At 41.2% G+C, this 20821-nt stretch overlaps 1 protein-coding gene across 5 annotated transcripts in view; it reads right to left on the bottom strand.

The window, feature by feature from the left end:
• PLXNA2 (plexin A2) overlaps positions 1-20821 on the bottom strand; it is a 627239-nt gene that overhangs the window by 90677 nt on the left and 515741 nt on the right. For all 5 annotated transcript variants that reach the window (XM_061632052.1, XM_061632055.1, XM_061632053.1 and 2 more), the window contains 2 exons: positions 14604-14771; positions 9676-9769 (listed from right to left, as the gene is read on the bottom strand). In XM_061632052.1, the coding sequence (XP_061488036.1) occupies positions 9676-9769; positions 14604-14771 (262 nt within the window). The remainder of the gene's footprint in view (positions 1-9675; positions 9770-14603; positions 14772-20821) is intronic.

Genomic DNA, 20821 nt, shown 5'->3' with positions numbered 1-20821 from the left:
GCTGGGAGATTTGGCATAGAAATAATGGGAAACACTACACAAGTATGAATGAATGAATGATTTTTATTTCGGTCACAGACCAGCCATTATATCACTAAATCCAATACAAAGAATTGCATCGTACACAAAAACATGAAATACATACAGATTAGTATAAAAAACTGAATTTACAATTAAAAATATTTAAAAAAATACATAGTGGCTAGAATAAAATATTTAACCAAGATCTATTACCATTTTCCTACTCTTGATAGCTGCTGCACAAAATCTGGCTACATTGCTAGTGACTGATGGAATTTTTTCCGCTGACATAAAGGAGGGATAATCAGATTCCAAAACCAGAGGGAATGCTTGTAAGATTGGGGTGATGAAAGCAAGGTGGATGTCCCTGTAAAAGGAACAATGTAAGAGGACATGTCCAATTGACTCCACCTCCCCGTTATCACATGGGCAGACTCGATCACCAAGGGGGACTCCGTTGTATCTTCCCTCCAGGAGAGCAGAAGGCATGACATTTTGCCTGGCTAGGGTAAATGCCTTTCTATATTTTACAATAGTTAGATCTGCAAGGTAATTTGCCGGTAGAAATACCCTTCGGGTCAGGCCTGGATTAGGGTATGCCGCCAGCAAACTCAGGTTAGTTTGAAGTTCAATGTCCTTTATCCGTTGGGAGATAAGCAGTTTGGCCTTAGTTAGCCTGAATTTAATAAGCGTCTCCGGAGAGAAACCCAAGGCGTATATTTTCTTATACACCATCCGCTTCCATTTTGACTGGAAGGGATCTTCTAGTGTAAGAGAGGCTAGTCCCCCAGGGGTAAAGATCAGCTTTAGCCAATAATTGATCCTGAGGGTCCACACCCGAGACTCTATCAGAGGAAGTCCAACCTCTAGACGGCAGGCCACATTAGGAATACAAGGGGGGAACCCTAAAATGGCTCTACGAAATTTGGCTTGTATAGCTTCCAGGCACCCGAAGTTACTGTAGGCGCAAAATTGTGCTCCATATATCAATTGTGCTATTATCTTGGCGCTGAATACCTGTAGTGCGGCGGGGATGTATTGTCTCCCTTTGCTATAATAAAAGGAGAGCAATGGCTTTACGCTCCTCTGTACATTCTCGGTAGTGTTGATACACTGAGGCTTCCAGGAACAAGAGGCGTGGAAGACTACTCCCAAATATCTATACACTAGAGCCTGCTGGATCGGGCGATCATTTATTCGCCATTGATGTCTAACCTTTTTCTTTGTAAATATCACCACCTTCGTTTTATCATAGTTTATTTCAAGTCTTTCCTAGGTGCAGAAAGAGGTAAAGACCCTCAAGAGACGATGCAAACCAACACAAGTTTGGGACAATAGCACCGCATCATCTGCATAAAGCAGTATGGACACAGGTGTGTTTCCCAATTTAGGGGAATGAGAGTTTACTGCTGCTAGATGACGAACGATCGGATTGATGTAAAGGTTAAAAAGGGTTGGTGCAAGAATGCACCCCTGCTTGACCCCATTGTAAGTATGGACGAGTGCTGACAAATGACCATGCAAGTAAAGAAACAAATACACAAGAAGATGTTTTCCCACTGTGTTTGCAGATCACATGAAGATTTTGTCAAGAAACAGCTCACAGGCACTCTGCCATGTTTTAACACCACACTAATTTGACTACAGCTATCAAACAAGCATATGCAGTCATTAAGAGGGTAGCAAAGTGGTTTCCACAGCACATACCTGGTTTAAGTCTCTCTCTCTCTTTCCTGTTCTATTATGCAGAAGGATTTAACAAGATACAGCATTCCTAGACCAATTTAGTTCTCTTTGCACAAAGATAAAAGCAAAGAAATTTAAAAATCAAGTTCGTGTAATAACTCCACTGACTTCAGTGAAGGTTTGTAATACCAAAGTGGGGGGAGGCTTTCCCATTCCACACGCTGCCCACTCCTCAAGAAAGAGAAACAAACAAGTAAAACAGCAAACAGATTAAAGGGGGGGGGAGGAACTAGATTCCAAAGCTAATCAGCCCCCTTCCGAATTCCTACATAAAGACAAATTCAGAGGAGCCTGAGGCTGTACAAAGAAGCTTAAATAGGCATAAGTGGCATGCAATAAAGGCTGCAGAAAACCAACAATGGGATAATCCAGGAAGTGACATCTGGAAAAGTTCAGGTTCATTTTAATAGATGGGATAGTGGCCTGGAGAGAGGCAACCTTTCAAGTAGTCTGGGTGTTCATCATTAGCTGAGATTTGCATGTTATACTGTCCTTTTTCCTCAATTGAGCAGGCCAGCAGACAGTACTTGAAACTGAAAACTGCAGTAGAACTTGAGGTCTGAACCAGGACCACCACCACCCCTCCACAGACACACATGCTACTTTCATGCTGTGCTATCGTTTTTCAAATACGCCTTTCAGGTAAACTTGTAATTAATGTCTGATTCTGGTGTCAAATCTAAGCAATTTTCCTATGGCAACTGTATAGAACAATCAGCTAGTCACAAGGGATTTGAGGTAAAATGAAGGTTACATCTCAGTGATAAAATAAGTTGGTGGTCTAGCTTCCTTATTCGCACGGGAGAAGAGTAAATTAGGAAGCAGAACATGACTCCTACTACTAAAGTTTTATTTAGAAATCATGACCTACAAAGCAGCAGAAAATGCTTAATTTGCTCTAACATAACATCACCCATATTTTTGTACTAAGAACAATATTTTCAATAATAATAATAATAATAAATTAAAATGTTCTTTTTAAACCTCCAAGATAAAAAGTGAAGACAAGTGAGGCAACTGCAAGGTACTTACCCCTTTCTAAATATGATATGAAATAGGCTTGCATCTTCAGATTTTTTTTTCAAAAAAGAATAGGGTTTTAAAGCACAAGTCCTCAAGCATAAAACTTCCCAGTGCATCAGATCTAAAGGCCTATCTAATCCAATAGTAATGGCAGACTCAGGTCTACAAATAAGAGCTCTGCTATTCAGAATGAATCCATATCTGCCACATCTTTGCCTACTCGCCATGAGCTGCTGGTTTCCAGTGAGGCTGCCATGTCTTAATTTGCCTGTAGAGCTCCAGCGCAGTGAGACAGCATGTGGCAGTAGTACTTGACACTCCTTGGCTTAAATCAGGAGTGTCTATAATCTTCTGGGGGCCTGAGGGCCACATTGACCCATTTTCAACCCTTCAGGAGTTGCATGTTAATGTGACCATGGCCAAAGTGTAAAAAAAATGGGTGAGCCCAGTTAAAAGTACGCACAAAATTATGAAAAATTCTCACATATTATATGCATTATTATAATATTATAAAGATATATAGTTCAGGTTTCCTAAAGTAACCAGCACATATACAGCAACGTATAAAAATGCATATAACTGTATAAAAATACTTATGTATTAATATTAATATTCTCCGTGTTGCCAGGAACAGTCCCCTTCAGCCATCAAATGCTTGGGTAAACAGGAATGTTTTCAAATTCCTCCTGAAAGTTAATAATGATTGAGACAGACACACCGCACTTGGGAGAGCATTCCACAAATGGGGAGCCACCACTGAAAAAGCCGTCACAACTCAATGCCAACCAGTTAGATATGGAATCCCAGGCTCTGTATATATGAGATAAAAATCTCTTTTTCCTCAGTGTATAACACTGCAATTAGCACTTCCTCTTTGAGTAGCATTAGAGTCATTCTCACACTGCATGTGTGTGTGAGTGTGCAAGAGAAAGAGTGTATGTATGTGTTTGTTATTTGTTTCCTTTTATTACAGAAAGATACATAAATAGTATGTATTATATGCAGCTGGAATATTGAAAAGACAACATTTCCTACAAAATTGGCAAACTCTAGTGAGACCCAACACCTGATCCATTAACTGTAGCTAAAAATGTCATTAAAGTTTAGACCACCTAATTAAAAAAAAGTCAATTAAATATTTCCGTGTCATTTTGCTAAAATTGGACAGCAATGGGGAAGGACAGGGGAAGAAAAAAAGTAGCTGGACAAAGGAACATTCCCCTTCTAATTTCCTGTTCAGCTTCCTCCTGAAAGTTAATACTGAGCACATTTTCTAATCCTTGATAGCATCCCAAATGAAAACAAATGAGGAGAAAGAAGAAAGTTCTGTCGGCAAACATCAGACCATTTCAGAATATTGCTCTATAGTTATCATTTGTTTTAAATCTATACCATTTGGAATCAAGAGAATCTAGGCTGAAACACTGCATTCAGCTAAGTGCACTTAAAATTCATTTATATTAATGGAATATGAGAACAAATAACTGGAAGCACAACTGAAGCCATCAGTTTCACAGTTTCAAGTTCTGACGTTTGTGGGGAACTGCCTCAATAGTGAATTTTAAAAGGTAAGTAATCAGAAGCTACATTTTTACAGATTTATGTGGTTTTCTTTCCTGAAAAATGGCAGGCATCATAAAAGCACACAGGTCATCATCACCATATCCCAGCAATGTGTATCTACATGTCCTTCATCACTGTGACATCTTACTTAGAGTTTCTCATGACCTCAGTAGTCAATGTCCAATCCTGTCTGAGGATCTTTTTATCAGCTCTGGAGTGCTGCCAGAGACATGCACGCCAACAATGTCATGTTGCCATGTAGCAAAATGAAGCTGTCTTCTTGCAGGACAGCTCCTGAAAGTCACTTAAAGGCACCAGTAAATTTGATTTCTTTATGGTGTTCTAAGCTCCTTGCAAAATAGCAATATTCAAAACTGTAAAACATCCAACTGCTCCACAATTCATGGATGTAAAAGGTGTGTGCATTTGACATATCTATAATGAATGTTTAGTGCTGGCCAGTTCCGGAAAAGTTGTACAAAGTCTTTGCAGCTCTCCGACTGGAACCAAAGATTAGTCTTGGGATGGGAACATCTGAGCTGTGTGGCCAAAACAAAAATACATAATTGTCAAACTCCACAGCAGTGCATCTACACTACATGGAAGATCCTGTTCCAATTTTCACACCAACTTGTACCAGTCTTCAATATAAAAACTGAAAATGAAAAGGCAACAAGATCTTAAAAGCCAGATAAAAACAGTTAGCATGATTGAATTTATGTCTAAAAGACCTGGAAGGGGGAGGAAAGATATTTGCCTCACATTGAAAGGATGACAAAGAAGGTGCCAGGAGAACCTTTTTGGGGAAAGTATTCCATAATTAGGGCACCACCACTGAAGAGGTCCTCTATTGAAGATGTTAATGTGCCATTTGGCAGTCCTTCAAGAATCCTGGTTTTAAGCCATATAGGGCTTTAGAGATCAAAAGAAGCACTTTGAAGTGGGCCCAGAAATTGATTGGGAGACAATGAGACTAGTAAAGCACCAACGTAACATGATCATAATGCCCATTCCAGTTCATAATCTAGATGCCAAGTTTTGAACTATTTTTATTTATGTATCACACACTTATAGTCCATCTTTCCTCTGAGGAACTCAAGGCACAGTACATGGTTATTCCCCTTGCCTTCTTATCCAGTTATGTGAATTAGGCTGAGGAGCTTTAAGGCTGAGTGGGGTTTTAAATTTGGGTCTCCTCAGCCCTACTCTGACACTTTAAACATCACATCACAAAGGCTCTCTACCTACATTCTGAACTGTCTTCAAGGGCAGCCTCACACAGAATACACTACAGTATTCAATCAATCTGGTGATTACCAGAGCATAGGACACTGAGGCCAGACTATCTCAATCCAGGTAGGGCTGCAGGTAATGTCATCTCTATGTGATTTACACGTGATCTTTCAGCCAGTTATCTCTCTGTGATTTACAAGGAGAGATGGCTTTCGTTTATCAGCACTCAAGACAAAAGTGATATTCCCAGTCTAGCATTCAAGAGAAAGAGAGGAGGGAAATAGCACAAAGGGAAAAGTGAATCTAGAGGAAAACATAATGCCCCATATTTCTTGAGATTTTGATAAGATGGCCTGCAGGCATTTGCCCAGAACAGGATCAGTGCAGGAGAAACTCATTATGAACTGGAGAAAAGGAAGAATATATACAAAAGATCCCTGATCTGGAAATATGTTATCTGGAACATAAGGATATAGGAAGATTCCTTCTATCAAGTCAGACCACTGCTCCATCTACTTCACAACTATTTACAGTAGACAGTCTACCCCAGGGGTGGTTAACCTATGGCCTTGCAGATGTTGCTAGACTCCAACTCTCATTAGCCCCAACCAGCATGACCAATAGTCAGGACTGATGGGCACTGTAATCCAACAACATCTGGAGGGTGTCTTAAACAAAGATCTACACTGACTGGTAGCAGCTCTTTAGGGTTTCAGGCTCAAATCTTTCCCAACCCCCACCTGGAGATGTCAAGAGATTGAACCTGGAACTGTTTGCATGCCAAGTATGTGGTACTCTGTCACTGAGCTCTGTCCCTTCCTTCTGTGAATTCTGATTATCCTGGCAGCTGTTGTAATATTTGAATTACAGAGTCAAGGGAGACCACAATTTACATCCTGTACCCAAAGATAAAATGTATTACAACCCTGTTTATTGGCTTTAACTATTGGTTTATATGACGAGAGACAAATAATTTGAAAGGCCAGATAACACTAATAAAAAGTGATGCAAGAAAATAAAATAATATTGTAATATTTACCCAGGGCTTCAAGTTCTTAAAGATCCACAGCCAATAAGGTACAGGAGGCAAATTACGTCTCTCCCCATTACAAGCATGCACATCTGGTTATTCTGCACAATACAGCCACTGATTCTGAGTGTGGTGTTTGAGACTAACAAAATGTGCCATCTGGAAAGCATGAAGGCCATTCAAGTTGGAAAGCAATGTTGTACTTGTAACAGCATTGTATATACACCAATTTCTTGCACTCCTTACTTCTCTGCAAGCCTTCCTCTTTGAATTGTGTTGTGCAAATACCATGTACAGCTGCACATATAATTTCTTAATTTTCTCAGAACATGCAGAGAAACATCTGGAACAGCAGCTTGGGCAGCTTTTACTGCATTTGTCTTGGCTCATAGGTACACTTTTTGGCAATAGAACTGCAACACACATCACGTTTAAAAATTAAACCTGCTTTTAACAAAAGCACCTCAAGAGTATTTCTATTCTATTCTGTCACTCCTCCCAGAAAGAGCCCAAGGCAGCGAACAAAGGACAAAATACTAAAAACATATTAAAACATCTTAAAAACAAAACATCTTAAAATATTTTAAAAATAAAACATCTTAAAAACATCTTTTTAAAAAATATTTAAATACATTTTAAAAAGCAATTCCAAAACAGAAGCAGACTGTTTTAGAGACATGGCTTAAAGCAGACCTCTGGTTATGGGCCTTTAAGTCACTAACCTGGCTGAGAGTATGCTAAAAGCAGGGAGAAACTATGGGGAAATGCAAATACAAAGTACATGTTCAAGGCCCATGGGCTATGTTTCACACTGACCTGGGACACAGCAAATGAATGTATTTGAAGAAGCTCTTAATCTCTTGTTTTTATGAGGCTCTGATAGTTCTGCACCAGCCCCCAGGATAGACTCTTTATCATAAAGCAGGTGCTCAGGCGGGTGAGAGTGGGCTCAGTGGAGTCATCACTTCCATTGTGCCTCTGTCAAACTCTCACTGCCTGTTTACTTAGTATGCCTCTTCCTTCTGCCAAGTTTTGTATGCATCTTGGATGATATATAGAGAAGTCTCACCAATGACACAAGCACCATATGTCTCCATTGTCCTCTGATAAATAGTTTCTCCATATGACAAGCTTTGTGGGGCAAAACAAAAATGAGCCCTTGAGGGTCTCCATGAAAATGATCTCTTCCATCTCCCTCACACATTCACCGCCCAAATCGGATTCACCTGATGACCCCAAGATGAGACTGCACAGAGGCTAGTCATACACTTTAACTCCACAGTGGTGATGCAGGATACAACCCTCAGCCATTATAAAAAGGTATGATGTAGAGTGAGTTATTCTGCACAAACATAATTCTTTCCCAGCTGCACGACACTTTCTGCGCAAACCTCACAATTCCAGATGAAGAAGAAAACAGCATTTAGGTTGGACACTGAGTGACTTGTTTTTATATTTTATATTCTCCTTTATCAGCTCTCAGACTAAAGGTCCTCCATGTAGCTAGCAGAGATAAGCTGAATGAGTGTATCTTATCCTGGAAAAAAGCCTCATACATCGATATACTGTAAGCCTGAAAAGCAATATATAAATGCCTTAAATAAATAAAAAATAAATGCCCTCAAAGCAGTTGTCTATGCAGAATTTTAGATCCTCTGCCAAACCAGCAACAACCAAATAAAATACAATAAAAATCTCATGGCACCTATTTATTTCTCTCCACTGTACAAGATATTTACTTATTTCATTTCCATTTCTATCCCACCGAGTTTAGAAAAGAAAGATTTTCTTGTGAGGTAGCTGACTTGCTTAAAGCTACTCAGTGAACTTAATAGCTGAGTAGGAATTTGAGCTATGCTCTCTCATAATCAAATCAAACATTATAGCCATTATAGCAGAGAGGCTGTTCTGTGACTGAAACATTAATATTTACAAACTGGACTTGTAAACTTGTAGGGTTCAGATGCATGAATCTACAAGGGTTGTTGGACAAGTTAAGTCAGCCCTAGCACATGAAGTTACTAATGGGTAAAAAACCCCGAAAACAAAGACTGAATCATATTATCCCTCACCTAACAAAATGTCAAACATTACACAGTTAATAGCCTGTCCTGTTCATCCTTTTTATTACAACAGCAATCTATCAACAAACACAATAAATAATGCCCTTTCTCTCAGGCACCGAGACTTTGCCTGTGTGAACATGCCTAATGTCTGGACTCTTTGGAATCTACTCATTTACATCCGAGATATGACTATTTTTTTTAAAAAAATCTGGTGTTAACAAACCAATCATCTAAATGATAAACAATGGAAGTTTAAACCTTTTCCCAGTAAAATACTTTTATTTATTGCTGTTTTATATCTGCAGCCTGTGCTTTTGCAGGCTTTCTGGCCATATCAATAATTTGTTAATATTTGTTGATGATACGTTTGAAAGAAATTTGTTTATGTGCACTTGGAAAAAGAACTGTGGAAGCTACAGGAGGTATCCAGCCAAGTACTACTGAACCCACTGAAATCAAACCCACCGGAATCAATTGACAAGTTAGTCATGACTTCCCTGAGCATGATTTAGCATTTATATTCCTTTTTTATTTATTTGACTTGTTATATGACATATTGAAATAAGGTATCTTCCCAAAAGGAGTTTAAGATAGAGTGCATCTAGATTTCACTGCACAACTGAACTTTGCTTCTCACATACAGAAGTGAGATATGTGACATATGCCATAACAGTGAGATATGTTTGAAATTCTCCTACCCAGTCCATATCTAGACAACTGAGGTGGAAATCCTGTGCACAGTTGCTTGGAGATAATTGTCACTGAACTCTCCAGGATCAGGGTGTGAATTAGTTTTCCTATTCAAAGGACTTGTGCATACATGATCACCTGTGATTCATGCTCATATGCATTGTATTGTAATGGGAAATATGAAATGCTTTGAAAACGAACCTTGCAGAGACACTATTTATGATGTGATGGCCATGACCACAAAGAACCATGCACCAAATTGATTAAGGGAAGATGAAACCTTTGTCAAGAGCAGCTACTTACGTTGACAGACTCTTTGCCATTGTACTTCACCCGGATCCTGGGCTCCTGTATGACATCCAGATTGGACCCTGTGACAGTCAGGGGTGTGTGGCCACTGAGGGGAAGCAGATGACATTGGGTTAATGAGGTTTGGCAAGGGGAGCTGGGGCAGAGCTCATTGCCCATGTTCCTGGCAAATACAACTGCTTGTTGAATTCAGCAAGATGTTTTCTACAGGCTGTAGGAACTAGGTGACAGACTGGATTAATCATTACACTGACTCTGGCTAGAACTGTCTCACAAGTTAATTGGATTTTCTGTTATCATCTGTCCCCCTAGTGGGCAGTCACCTTTCCCATGTAACATTTCTTAGGGTTGGCAGAAGAAAAAATATAAAGATCCAGAACTAAATAAATAACAACAACAAACTGGATAGAGTGCTTAATTGCTTACACAGTGATGCATGTTCCTAAGTAAGAGAAGCTTCATAGTATGCAGCACTTGCAGGGAACATGTTACCATTTTGCTAGCCTACCTTCATCATTCCAAGCAAAATTCCTACATATTGGGCAAGAATTTACACAGAAGAAATGGATGTCAGGGAAATGAAAAGAGGAACATGATAGCCAACACAAGTGACAGCAAGGTTGCTCATAATAGAACTTGAGACCATTTCGTTGGCTCAAATATTTAAACAATCAACAGCGCAGCTCTTTTGAAAAGCAACTTGTAAGTTTCCTTTTAAAGTAGCAGAGATGTCAGGGAGGTGTGGGAAATCATGGCTGTTCCACATTTGAAGTTGAAAAGGGATCCACAGCCAACCTAGCTGGCTAGAAACACTGATCAGGAATTATGCAGAGCAACGTTTCTCCTAACTACCTAACCTGTGTCTTCCTCCCTCCCTGAAGCTGGGCCGGGCTTGAGCTGGAAAAGGAAGCAGCTCCCAGTGGACAGAGATGGGCGCCCAGGGCCTTGCTGATACTCCCGCACTTTGGAGGCACTTTTCTTCATCCTCCTGCTGCTCTTGAATCTGCTCTTGTTCCTCCTTGCTGCCACCTGGGCCACAGCTAACTCTGATGGAGACCCCTGTAGCAGGGCCGCCCATCGCCCTCATCATCAAAGCTCCAAATCAGAAATACATCAATCAGACCATCAGCTGCTTCCTGGACTGGATCGTGGGCAAGTTGAAGGTGTACATCTCCAAGGTGTATCCCAACAAGCTGCTGCCGCCCCTCCTACCGCCCTCAGCCACCGGCTCAGCACTGCTGGCTTCCAGCAGCAGGTTCCCAGGGCTCCGGGCCTGGCAGCTCCCTTGGACCACCTCCAATCACCTCAGGCTGCGTCTTCTTCATGGAGGCCGCCATGGGCTTCAACTGCAGCCCCTCCTACCGCCCTCAGCCACCGGCTTACCCCCAATGGCTTCCAGCGCTGCCCCTACCCCACTGCTGCCCGGCACCGAGTTTGTGGCCAAGGCCGAGCCCGAGAGCAAGTATTTGCCCGAACTCATGGCCGAGAAGGACTTCTTCCATCCATGCCATGCAGCTGCTGCAAGCGGCACTAAGATTTCAACAGCACTATCAGAAGACTCCCGGTAATTCATGCTGATTCCAACTAAATGTGCCAGCAACTCCTAACAATTTAAATGACTCTGTCCTATCTATTTCGGATGTTATTCATGGCATAGGTGACTGTTCACTGTTTCTCAGGTTCCATTTGTGAGAATAGGTGATAACGCATACATCCAATCCAGTCCAGCAACATCTGCAGGGGTATAAGTTGTAATTGTTGTTTTTTTTAATAATGTTGTAATTGCTGTTTTTTTGTTTAATAATGATATTTGTTATTTAATTTTTGTAAATTGTATTGCCTTCATTGGTGTATTTTTATTCTTGTGCCTATTTTTTTGTAAGCCGCCTTGAGGGCCTTTGGCCAAAAGGCGGGGTAGAAATCATCATCATCATCATCATCTACCTGAAATTGACCTTAAAGTATGAAAAAAGTCAAGAGCCCTGCTGAGAAAATTGTTGTTGTATTGTCCTCTCAGAATTCCTAAGGAACACTTTTCATTCATTCATTCATTCATTCATTCATTCATTCATTCATTCATTCATTCATTCATATCCCAACTTTCCTCCCAGTAGGAGCTTAGGGCGGCAACATGTGAGTACCTCCACAATCTCACCAAGCCCAGTCTGTGTCTATGCCTTGACAGTCTATTGACTCACTTCTGCCCAATCAATTGTATCAGTTTCTCTTGCAATGAATTTATATAGTGGCAGAGAACTACCCAGCCCCAGTTTTTCAGTTCTTCTCCCTTCCCACATCCCATTCCTAATGTGGAGATGGCCACTACCAGCCAAGCCATCTTTATTTTGCTTGCCTACATCCAGAAAGCCAGTGTTTGACATGATTTAGGGAGGCTCACTATCAAATGCTTTGGGGGCAGGCTAGACAAATGCACTAACACGCCACTAGAGCACACAAAACTAGTCTTCCTAAGATGCCAGAAGTTCTCATATTGGAGTTTTTCAGCATGCTATGCACTTCTGGAAATCAGTCTGAGCACAATGCCTTTAGGGAAGTATACAGCCAGGCCAGAATCCCCTCTTAAGATTTCACCTCTATCCATTTGTGTAGGGAACACTTCCATCCCCCCAATGGTCAGTTTTGTTTTCAGTGTATGAAGCTACTGCATAAACATTTCATCCTTTGTGTTACAGCAGTGAAGAAACTGACCCAGCATTTTATATAGTGGTCCAACAGCCTCTATACATTAGAGTGCTCCTGTAGTGTGTACTAGCTGTGCATCTTGCGTAAACAGAATGTTTTGATCTGCATTTTTTATGCATGTCACTGTTTTCCTTTTATTCCTGACTCTCCGATGCTCTTAAGAAGAAGCCTTTAATGAGCAATTGTGCACTTCTCCAGCAGATGGGAGTGATCACAGGGCTCTATTCGCTGTCCCAGAATCTCGTCACAGATTGTCATGGTTGTAATTGCCTCAATAATTACAACTGAGTTAATAACTCTGATTTTCCAACTCAGGGAACAGGAATGCGCTAACTGCCTAGCAATGATGAATTCAGGTCTGTGGATGGGGAAGTATTATTCCAGATTGCTTGTGCTTTTGCAGTATGTTGAACAAGACTGAAGTGTTTTCAAAGAGGCTTCTGAGTTTCTGCAACTACACAGGAACATAGAAATATAGTAAGCTACCTTATACTGAACTAGTGTTCAGAGGCTCAGCAAACAAAGTGTGGTTTTCTGAGGGGCCTAATTCATCAATATGCCCAGATCATCTGAATCCAGAAAATCCACAAGAATGAATGTCCCAAGCTTCCTGAAGGATCAGGCGTCATCCATAAATCTTCAGTATTTACACAGGTGGGAAAAATCCCATAGGAGCCTGAGAAACTGAGTGTTGACAATGAAGAGCAAAGTAATGTAAGGGAATTATAGATAATAGTCTTTTTTCCCACATAAGGGGCTTGACTGTCCTGTGTTGAGTCATAGACCATATTTTCTTTGTTGTTGGGGGAATTAATCTTTTTTTTAAAAAATAGCATTTTTAAAGTTAGTACTGATTCTACGGTCATATCCAGCAAAACTCCAACTGCTGAGGACAGGGGGATCTGCAGAAAGTGACAAACAGTTCAGGCTTTCAGAATTCCTCAAAAGATTTGTTGTATTCATAGCAAAATACAAGTTGAACAGACTTTTCCTCTGTCATGGCTGCAATGTATTTCTAGAATTTGTTATTGTAAACATGTATCTTCAATCAGAAATTTCACTCCAATTTTTCTCTTCTTAGTTTATAAAAATGGCATTTAGAGAGGAACTCGGAATGTTTTTGTTTTTAAATAACCCCAAATAAATCATTATTTCAGTAAAGCAATTATTAGCTGGTGCTTTAATTGTTTTCAGAAGATGAAACATTTTCAGCTGATACTAAAAATGCTTAATAGATTTTGCAGAAAGGCTTTTGGGGAGGCTCATATCTACCAGTTTAGACTTATATTGGTGAGATTTGTGGGGACACCGTATTATGCATACTTTTTATATCTGTTCTAGAGTACAAGCCAATATAATGGCAATTCTTTTCCATGCTTTCATATCTAATATTTGCTTTGTTTGTGCTATTTGGGCTTGGAACAGACAGTAACCTAACCAAAGATACAATCTGTTTACAATACTGGCGCTAGCAAGATTCGGAGGATCACTACTCATCACCCAAAGTATATATGGTGTTAGCCAACTGTGTAGCAATTCTTTGAATCACAATTAAATATTGTGCCTCCAGGATACCAGAATGAATCTGAATCTTCAACCTGTTTTAAGTAAAAGTCCCAATTACACACCTGAAGTAAGCTATTGAAATGTTATGCTCACATGAAACACTAAACATCTCTGGTTTTTAAGCACAACGAAACCAAAGGTGTCTCAAGAAATAATTCAGGTCAATGCATGAACATGGCCTAGTCTGTCCCCAACCATCTTCCTCCCAGAATGGCCCGATTCTCATATAATAGATTTTTTTTTAATGGTTTTAACGTTGTTTTGCTTTAATTTATTTTAAGGTCTGTTTTTATGATGTTTTAAAATGTTTTTAGCATTTCTGTTTGCCGCCCTGGGCTCCTGCTGGGAGGAAGGGTGGGATATAAATCAAATAATAAATAAATAAATAAATAAATAAATTGAAGTGCGACCCAAGATGAAGTAGACATTTCAATGCATTGTGGTTCATATGAAGCCTCATTCCAAAATAACCTGGTAGAAAACATTGTAGGCCTTGCAAAAATTGTAGCTCTGAATCAGTCCTTCCAAAATCACAACTAGCTTGGATAACTTTAACCACTGTTGGGAGCTGGGGGATTAGTCATGCCCGGATTCTAATAATTTGCCCTCCTGGTACTTCTACAGTTAAAAAGTCCAGTTAAAGGTCCTGTTACCTGGCTATGCTCCACTCAGGATCAATATGTTGAACTTTGGGGTCATCGATGTATTCAAACTGCAACATGCTTTCTAACTGGGCCCGGTCCACGCTGACTGAGATGTGGACAGACCCCAGGCCATGAGTGGAAGGTGCAGAGACACACACAATTTCATTTATGGACCTCCTGTAAGAGAGAAGACAGCAGAGGAACAAGCAGAGGAACCTTTAATAAGAAGAAAGGCAATCAAGGGCTGGTGATATTCTTAACATAATGAGCTTGGGGTGAATCACAGATGAAATGAATTCATTGCATTCATTCTGTTGTACAAGAAAGATGACAGTGTTTGGGGTGAGCTGTAGTACTTACTCAAGAGATAGGGTAGCTACTTGATAGTCCAGGACCAATAATGCCACAACCAAAACTTAATCAACAGAAGGCACGGCAATGTTTGCATTCAACTGACACAACTCCTTGTAGTATTTCGACTGGAACTTGCTCAGCATTTTAAATTTGTTGTTGAAATCCAAATGTTCAAGAGCATGTGGTGGAGTCCTGACTATTCAACCTCAGCTTGCATGTGGGAGATTTTTTAATTAAAAGCACATTCATGTGAAAATCTTCCTTCCTAGAGGGGAAGGGCCACAGCTCAGTGGTAGAAGGTCCCAAGTTCAATCCTCAACATCTCCAGGTAGGGCAGTCAGAGACTCCTGCCTGAAAACCCTGGATAGCCACTGCCAGTTGGTGTAGATAGTGCTGAGCTAGATGGACCAACGGTCTGACTCGGTAAAAGGCAGCTTCCTATGTTCCTTTGTGTGTTCCCTCTCGAGCAAGCTTCTCTTGACATATCATTATAGACCTCCTCTGAGGTTCAGGCATGTGTGTGTCCTCTTTCATGGGGAAGGGCTATAGCTCAGAGGTAGAGCATCTGCCTTGCATGCAGAAGGTCCCAGGTTCAATATGCATCATCTCTGGATAGGGCTGAGATTCCCTGCCTGAAACCCTGGAGAGCCACTTCTGGTCAGTGTGGCCAGTTCTGAGCTAGATGCACCAATGGTTTGACTCCGTATAAGGCAGCTTCCTATGTTCCTATGAGGTTAGGCAAAAGGCTGACTAATGTATATGTATGTGAAAGAAATGGGGGGTGAGGGGAACCAAACTGAATGTGGCATGCAGATGCATGTCCCTTTGCCCATGACAGTTTGTCAATGAGAACAATTCTGGATGAGTGTGGATTTGAGAAAAGGAATAATGCAGGGAGTAGTTAATTAAGGGTACTTACACTGTCATTATTTTTGGGTGGGATTCAGGCTGCTTTGGAGCTCTTCCAAAATTAAATATTACTTGCCCAAAATATTGGACTTTTAGCTATATGAAAAATGACAGGAAAACGCCCTGGAAAGTGTCATCTACTCTCCCTGCAAATCAGGATGAATTAAATAGCCTACATTGTCTAATCTCTCCACAAATAAATCATGCTGAATGCTCACTAAACAGGTTCTCTTGAAGTGACCTCTTTCTCTTCCTGCTGTTGGTCTGCTCAAAATCAACCCCCAGCAAAAGAACCTGTACCTTTCTCTTGCAGGTGGGAAAGCAGCTTGGAGGGAGGGATGATTCTGAGTGAACAAACGGCAGGAAAAAAAGAGTTAAAACTAGCCCCTCCCTTCATTCCTGCTTCTGACCACACTCTCCCAAAGCTGCTTTTCGTTTTAAAAAAGACTGGGGAAAGAGATATAAAAGAGCTGCATGTTACATTGAGTTTGGCCCAGAGATACATTCTTGACATATAAATGTGCAATCGTACAATTAGAATCTTGAAAGTTCTTAACCTTTTCAAATAAAGCTGTAATGAACATGATTAATCATAATATATTAATAGTAATACTGCTTGGATCAGGTGTGGCGTTGGCTCTCAAGAGTAGCAGGAAGATTCAATACATGACATGGGCTCCAAGCTAGTCTGCAATGGTAGAAACAAAGTTCATGTTGGAGGTGATCCAATGTTTTTAGGCCAGCTTTTTGGGAAGAGGGGGATTTGGAGGGTGTGTGTGAAAAGAAGCTGCCCCCCAAACCTGGGGTAGGGTAAAGAGAGATCTCATGAATGTTTCACAGAGGTGGGGGTTTTGCTTACCTTATTTAAAAAATAGGTGGCAATGACCCACCCTTTTAACTTTAAAAAAAGGCTTGCACAGTCATCTGAAGCAAGCATATGATGTGACAGACTCTCCAGATCCTGCTGTGGCCATTCTTGCTTGTCCCAGCAGCAAACGAGACAGGAGCAGAAGGTTCCAACACAGCTCACACTTGCTCCAGGCACCTGTGCAAGACTTTTTCAATAATTTAAACAATAAATTGTAAATAGAGTAAGCCAAACCTTCCCCTGCCCTCACAAAAAGCTCCAGAGATTTCTCTTGTCATATCCTAATGCAGCAGACTCCCATCCCCTCCAACCTTAATCAGAGGACAGAGGATATTCCATTCCAATCCTGCTGGTTTTGTGTGCTCACCTCCCAACACTCAATCAGCATTCTGTTTCCACTGAAGATGATCAGTCGTCATTGAGCTTTTCTGGGCTCCTTTGCCCCCAAGGGTTTGTGTGTGAGGTTTTTTTTGTTTTTGCTAGAGATTTTTTGTACTTCCACAAATGTTGGGGTTCCCCAAGCCTACTGATATCACCCTTTTCTGCCTGGATAATGTTATTTTGGCTTCATAAGGAACGGATGTGAATTTGCTATTAGTATATAGAATTTAATGAACACCACTCCCCACATAGCCAAATATTAATTAACCTACTTTTTTATTAGAAGGGATCTGATGTCAATACGCAAGGCTAAAGAAAATGAAGTAATTAATTTGTGTCATTATAATCTGATACAAACTTTTTTCAACACCATTCTGTGCCTTTATTAAAAAAAAGCAAATGACAAGTACCTGCCCTAGGGACCTTAACAATCTAAATTTAGTGTGTGTGTGTGTGCGTGTGTGTGTGTGTGTGACAGAGAGAGGGAGAGAGAGAAGAAAATGGAAGAAGGGGAGGAAGGAAGAGGAAAGAGAGAGAGAAGGAATGGGAGATGCAAAGGTAAGAAAGGAAGAATAAGTAACGATCTATGAACAACTACATCTATATATCTTGGGCCTTAGAAACAGCCAATTGCCCTCAGAGCTGAATGATTCTCAGCCATCCCCTGCCATGTCCTTCTACCTGCCAGTGGTCTCATGCGAGTACAGGCATTTTAGCATGCCAGAGACCAGACTTGAGAGAAGCCTGCTTAGCGGTTATGTGAGATCCAAAGCGACACATCACTGCTGGCAAAGAATTACTGCAAGCTCCCTGTGATCAGTTAATTAGCTTTCTGCGCTATTACCATGTCGTCATGGTGAATCTCCCCACTCCTCTGATCAGAGGCAGAAGAATAGAGGGAAGCTGTAATTATAGTGAATCTCATTTGAAACTGCTTCATCTAATCAGTCTCCCTCCACATCATGAGTACATGCCAAGTTCATCACCTACAAACCATGTAACAGAAAAAAAGAGAGAAGGAAAAAAAGAAGTAGGCCATGTTATGACCTTGTATGGAAAGGCTGGGGTAAACATTATACTGCTGGATTCTGGGCAATGTTAGCTTACTGGTTTATGTGGGGGTAATTAGATCATATGGTGAATTAGGAGCAATATATTGAGAATTATTATACTCGACCAAGTCTGGCCTTGAAAGCCAGACCTGATTTGCATATTAAAATATTTTTTAAAAAACTCTACATATCATTATAAAATAATAATTTTGATTAACATGAAAGCTGTTCCCTGCAGCCTTGGTAGCAGCTTAGCTATGCCCTTGGAACCATGAGGTGTCCCAGGGCGCTGACTAAACTGAATGCCACCCCTGCCATAAACTTATAAACCTGCAAAAGGCAAGGCTGTTCAGATGCCAATGCTGTACCCCACACCAATTTCTGAGACAGCTTCTGTACAAGTCAAGACTTAAAAGGATGTCTGAGAGCCAAAGGCTGTGAAAAAGAAATTTCATCCACAGATATGAAATCAAATAAGTAGTAAATTTAAGGCATATTCTGTTTTCCTTTTTATCTGTTCCAAAGGTCTAAATGAACTCTTTATGGAATGAGATGAGGAAATACTAAGTCCATTAAATCCTACCTACTCATTAATAGGCTAAAGTTGAATCCTGATAAAACGGAGGTACTGCTTGTGGGAGACAAAGGAGGGTTGGGAAATATTGACCTGGTATTTAATGGGGTAAATCTGCCCCTGAAGGACCAGGTCCGCAGCCTCGGGGTGATCCTTGATTCCAGGCTGACCATGGAGGCTCAGGTTTCATCGGTATGCCGGGCAGCTTGGGGTCAATTGTGTCTCATCCGAAGGCTGCAACCCTACCTTCCTGTCCACCAGCTCCCACTCGTAGTACATGCTCTGGTCACCTCTCGTTTAGACTACTGCAATGTGCTCTACGTGGGGTTACCCTTGAAAACAGTCCGGAAATTACAACTGGTACAAAACACGGCGGCTCGTTTACTTACGAATAGCCGCTGTTATGATCATATTACCCCAGTGTTATACAATCTTCACTGGCTTCCAGTTGTTTTCCGGGCTCAATTCAAGGTGTTGGTATTAACCTTTAAATCCCTATACGGTTTCGGCCCAGTATACCTGAAGGAGCGCCTCCAACGTCATAAAGTGTGCCGCCCTACAAGATCTGCCACTCAGGGCCTTCTCTCGGTTCCGCCGACTAAAGTGGCTAGGTTGGTGAGGACTCGAGAGAGGGCTTTTTCTGTAGCAGCCCCCACGATTTGGAACTCCCTCCCAATGGATCTTCGACATGCCCCTTCCCTAGATATATTTCGCCGGGGCCTGAAAACTTGGCTTTTCCATCAGGCCTTTACGACCTTTGAGACTTCCAAGGTGAACTAGTTCTAGAACTGTAATATGAACAATCTACTAAATACTATAATTTTTGCATTGTACTGTACTGGCTATATTGTTTATTGTATTTTATCATGTTTTATTGTACGCCGCCTAGAGTGGCCACTGGCTAGATAGGCGGCCTATAAATTAAAGTTTATTATTATTTATTATTATTATATAGTTATGGGTTTGGGGTTGAGATGGATGATTTCTATGAGTCCCCTTCCAGCCTCTGATTTGGAACCCTGCACCTGGAGGTGAGAAATCTGCTCTGCAGGCCAGATCTCCCTTTGTTAGTCTGACAGAGTGGCCAGGTGAATTAATGGGCCTATCAAGTGCTCATTAACTGGTGAATGAGCCAGGGAGATCCTATTGTTATTGAATCTCTTCAGGAAAGCCCCCCCTCCCTTCCTGAGGCCAAGGAGAGGCTTGAGTTTTGAGTAGAGTCTGAGGAAAGGCTGGAAACTGGAGGCAGGCAGAGAGGCTGGCTCTCTGCACCATGGCTTTAGGTTGCCTCCTGTAAGCCTGATGGAAAATGAAAGATCTACTGGACTGCTGATGCTTTGAACCCCACATCTTAAGCTCAGGTTGGAATGTGTGTAAATACATAAACCATACTTCATAAAGACACCACAGTGTCCGCTGACCTTCTTTCCAAGGAAACCAAACTGGGTAAGAGCAGGGACCCCTGGGAATCTCTCACCGCTTGGAGATTGGGGTGGCGTGCAACAATATGCTATCCCTAATCTACTGCTTCTCAGTCCAAACATAAAATGGGTGCTCATCTGTTTTATCTCCTCTGAGGCTGCAGAAAGCCTCTATAATGCAGCTTGGAAAAATCTGGTTTTATAGCAGGTGAAAGGACAAAGCAGAAGACAAGTGGCATTATTATACTTCCCCATCTCACCAAATTCCTTCTAACAAGTGACCCAGGTGAGGAAAACTGACCAAAAGGTAGATCCTAGCTTTCCACATATCTTCTTGAACAATGTGCTCATATGTCCTATTCCTCTGAGCAACCACTTTAGCACTTTTACTGCAGTTATATTTATATCTCACCTTTCTTTCATCATGAAACTCAAGGCACTGTACATAGGATAACCAGGTGGTTCTCCATTCAGACTAAGACCTACTTAGCTTAAGAACATAGGAAGTTGCCTTATATGAAGTCAGACCATCGGTCCTTCTCAGTCAGTGCTGCCTCCACTGACTGGTGGTGCCTTGCCAGTGTTTTAAAGAGGAGGGCTTCCCAACCCCATCTGGAGATACAGTAGGGCCCCTCTTTACAGTGCTTCGCTAATGCAGTGGTCTCAAT

This window comes from Rhineura floridana, chromosome 6 (assembly GCF_030035675.1).
Source record: "Rhineura floridana isolate rRhiFlo1 chromosome 6, rRhiFlo1.hap2, whole genome shotgun sequence".
Lineage (NCBI taxonomy): Eukaryota > Metazoa > Chordata > Lepidosauria > Squamata > Rhineuridae > Rhineura > Rhineura floridana.
This window is presented reverse-complemented; position numbering and strand designations above follow the sequence as displayed.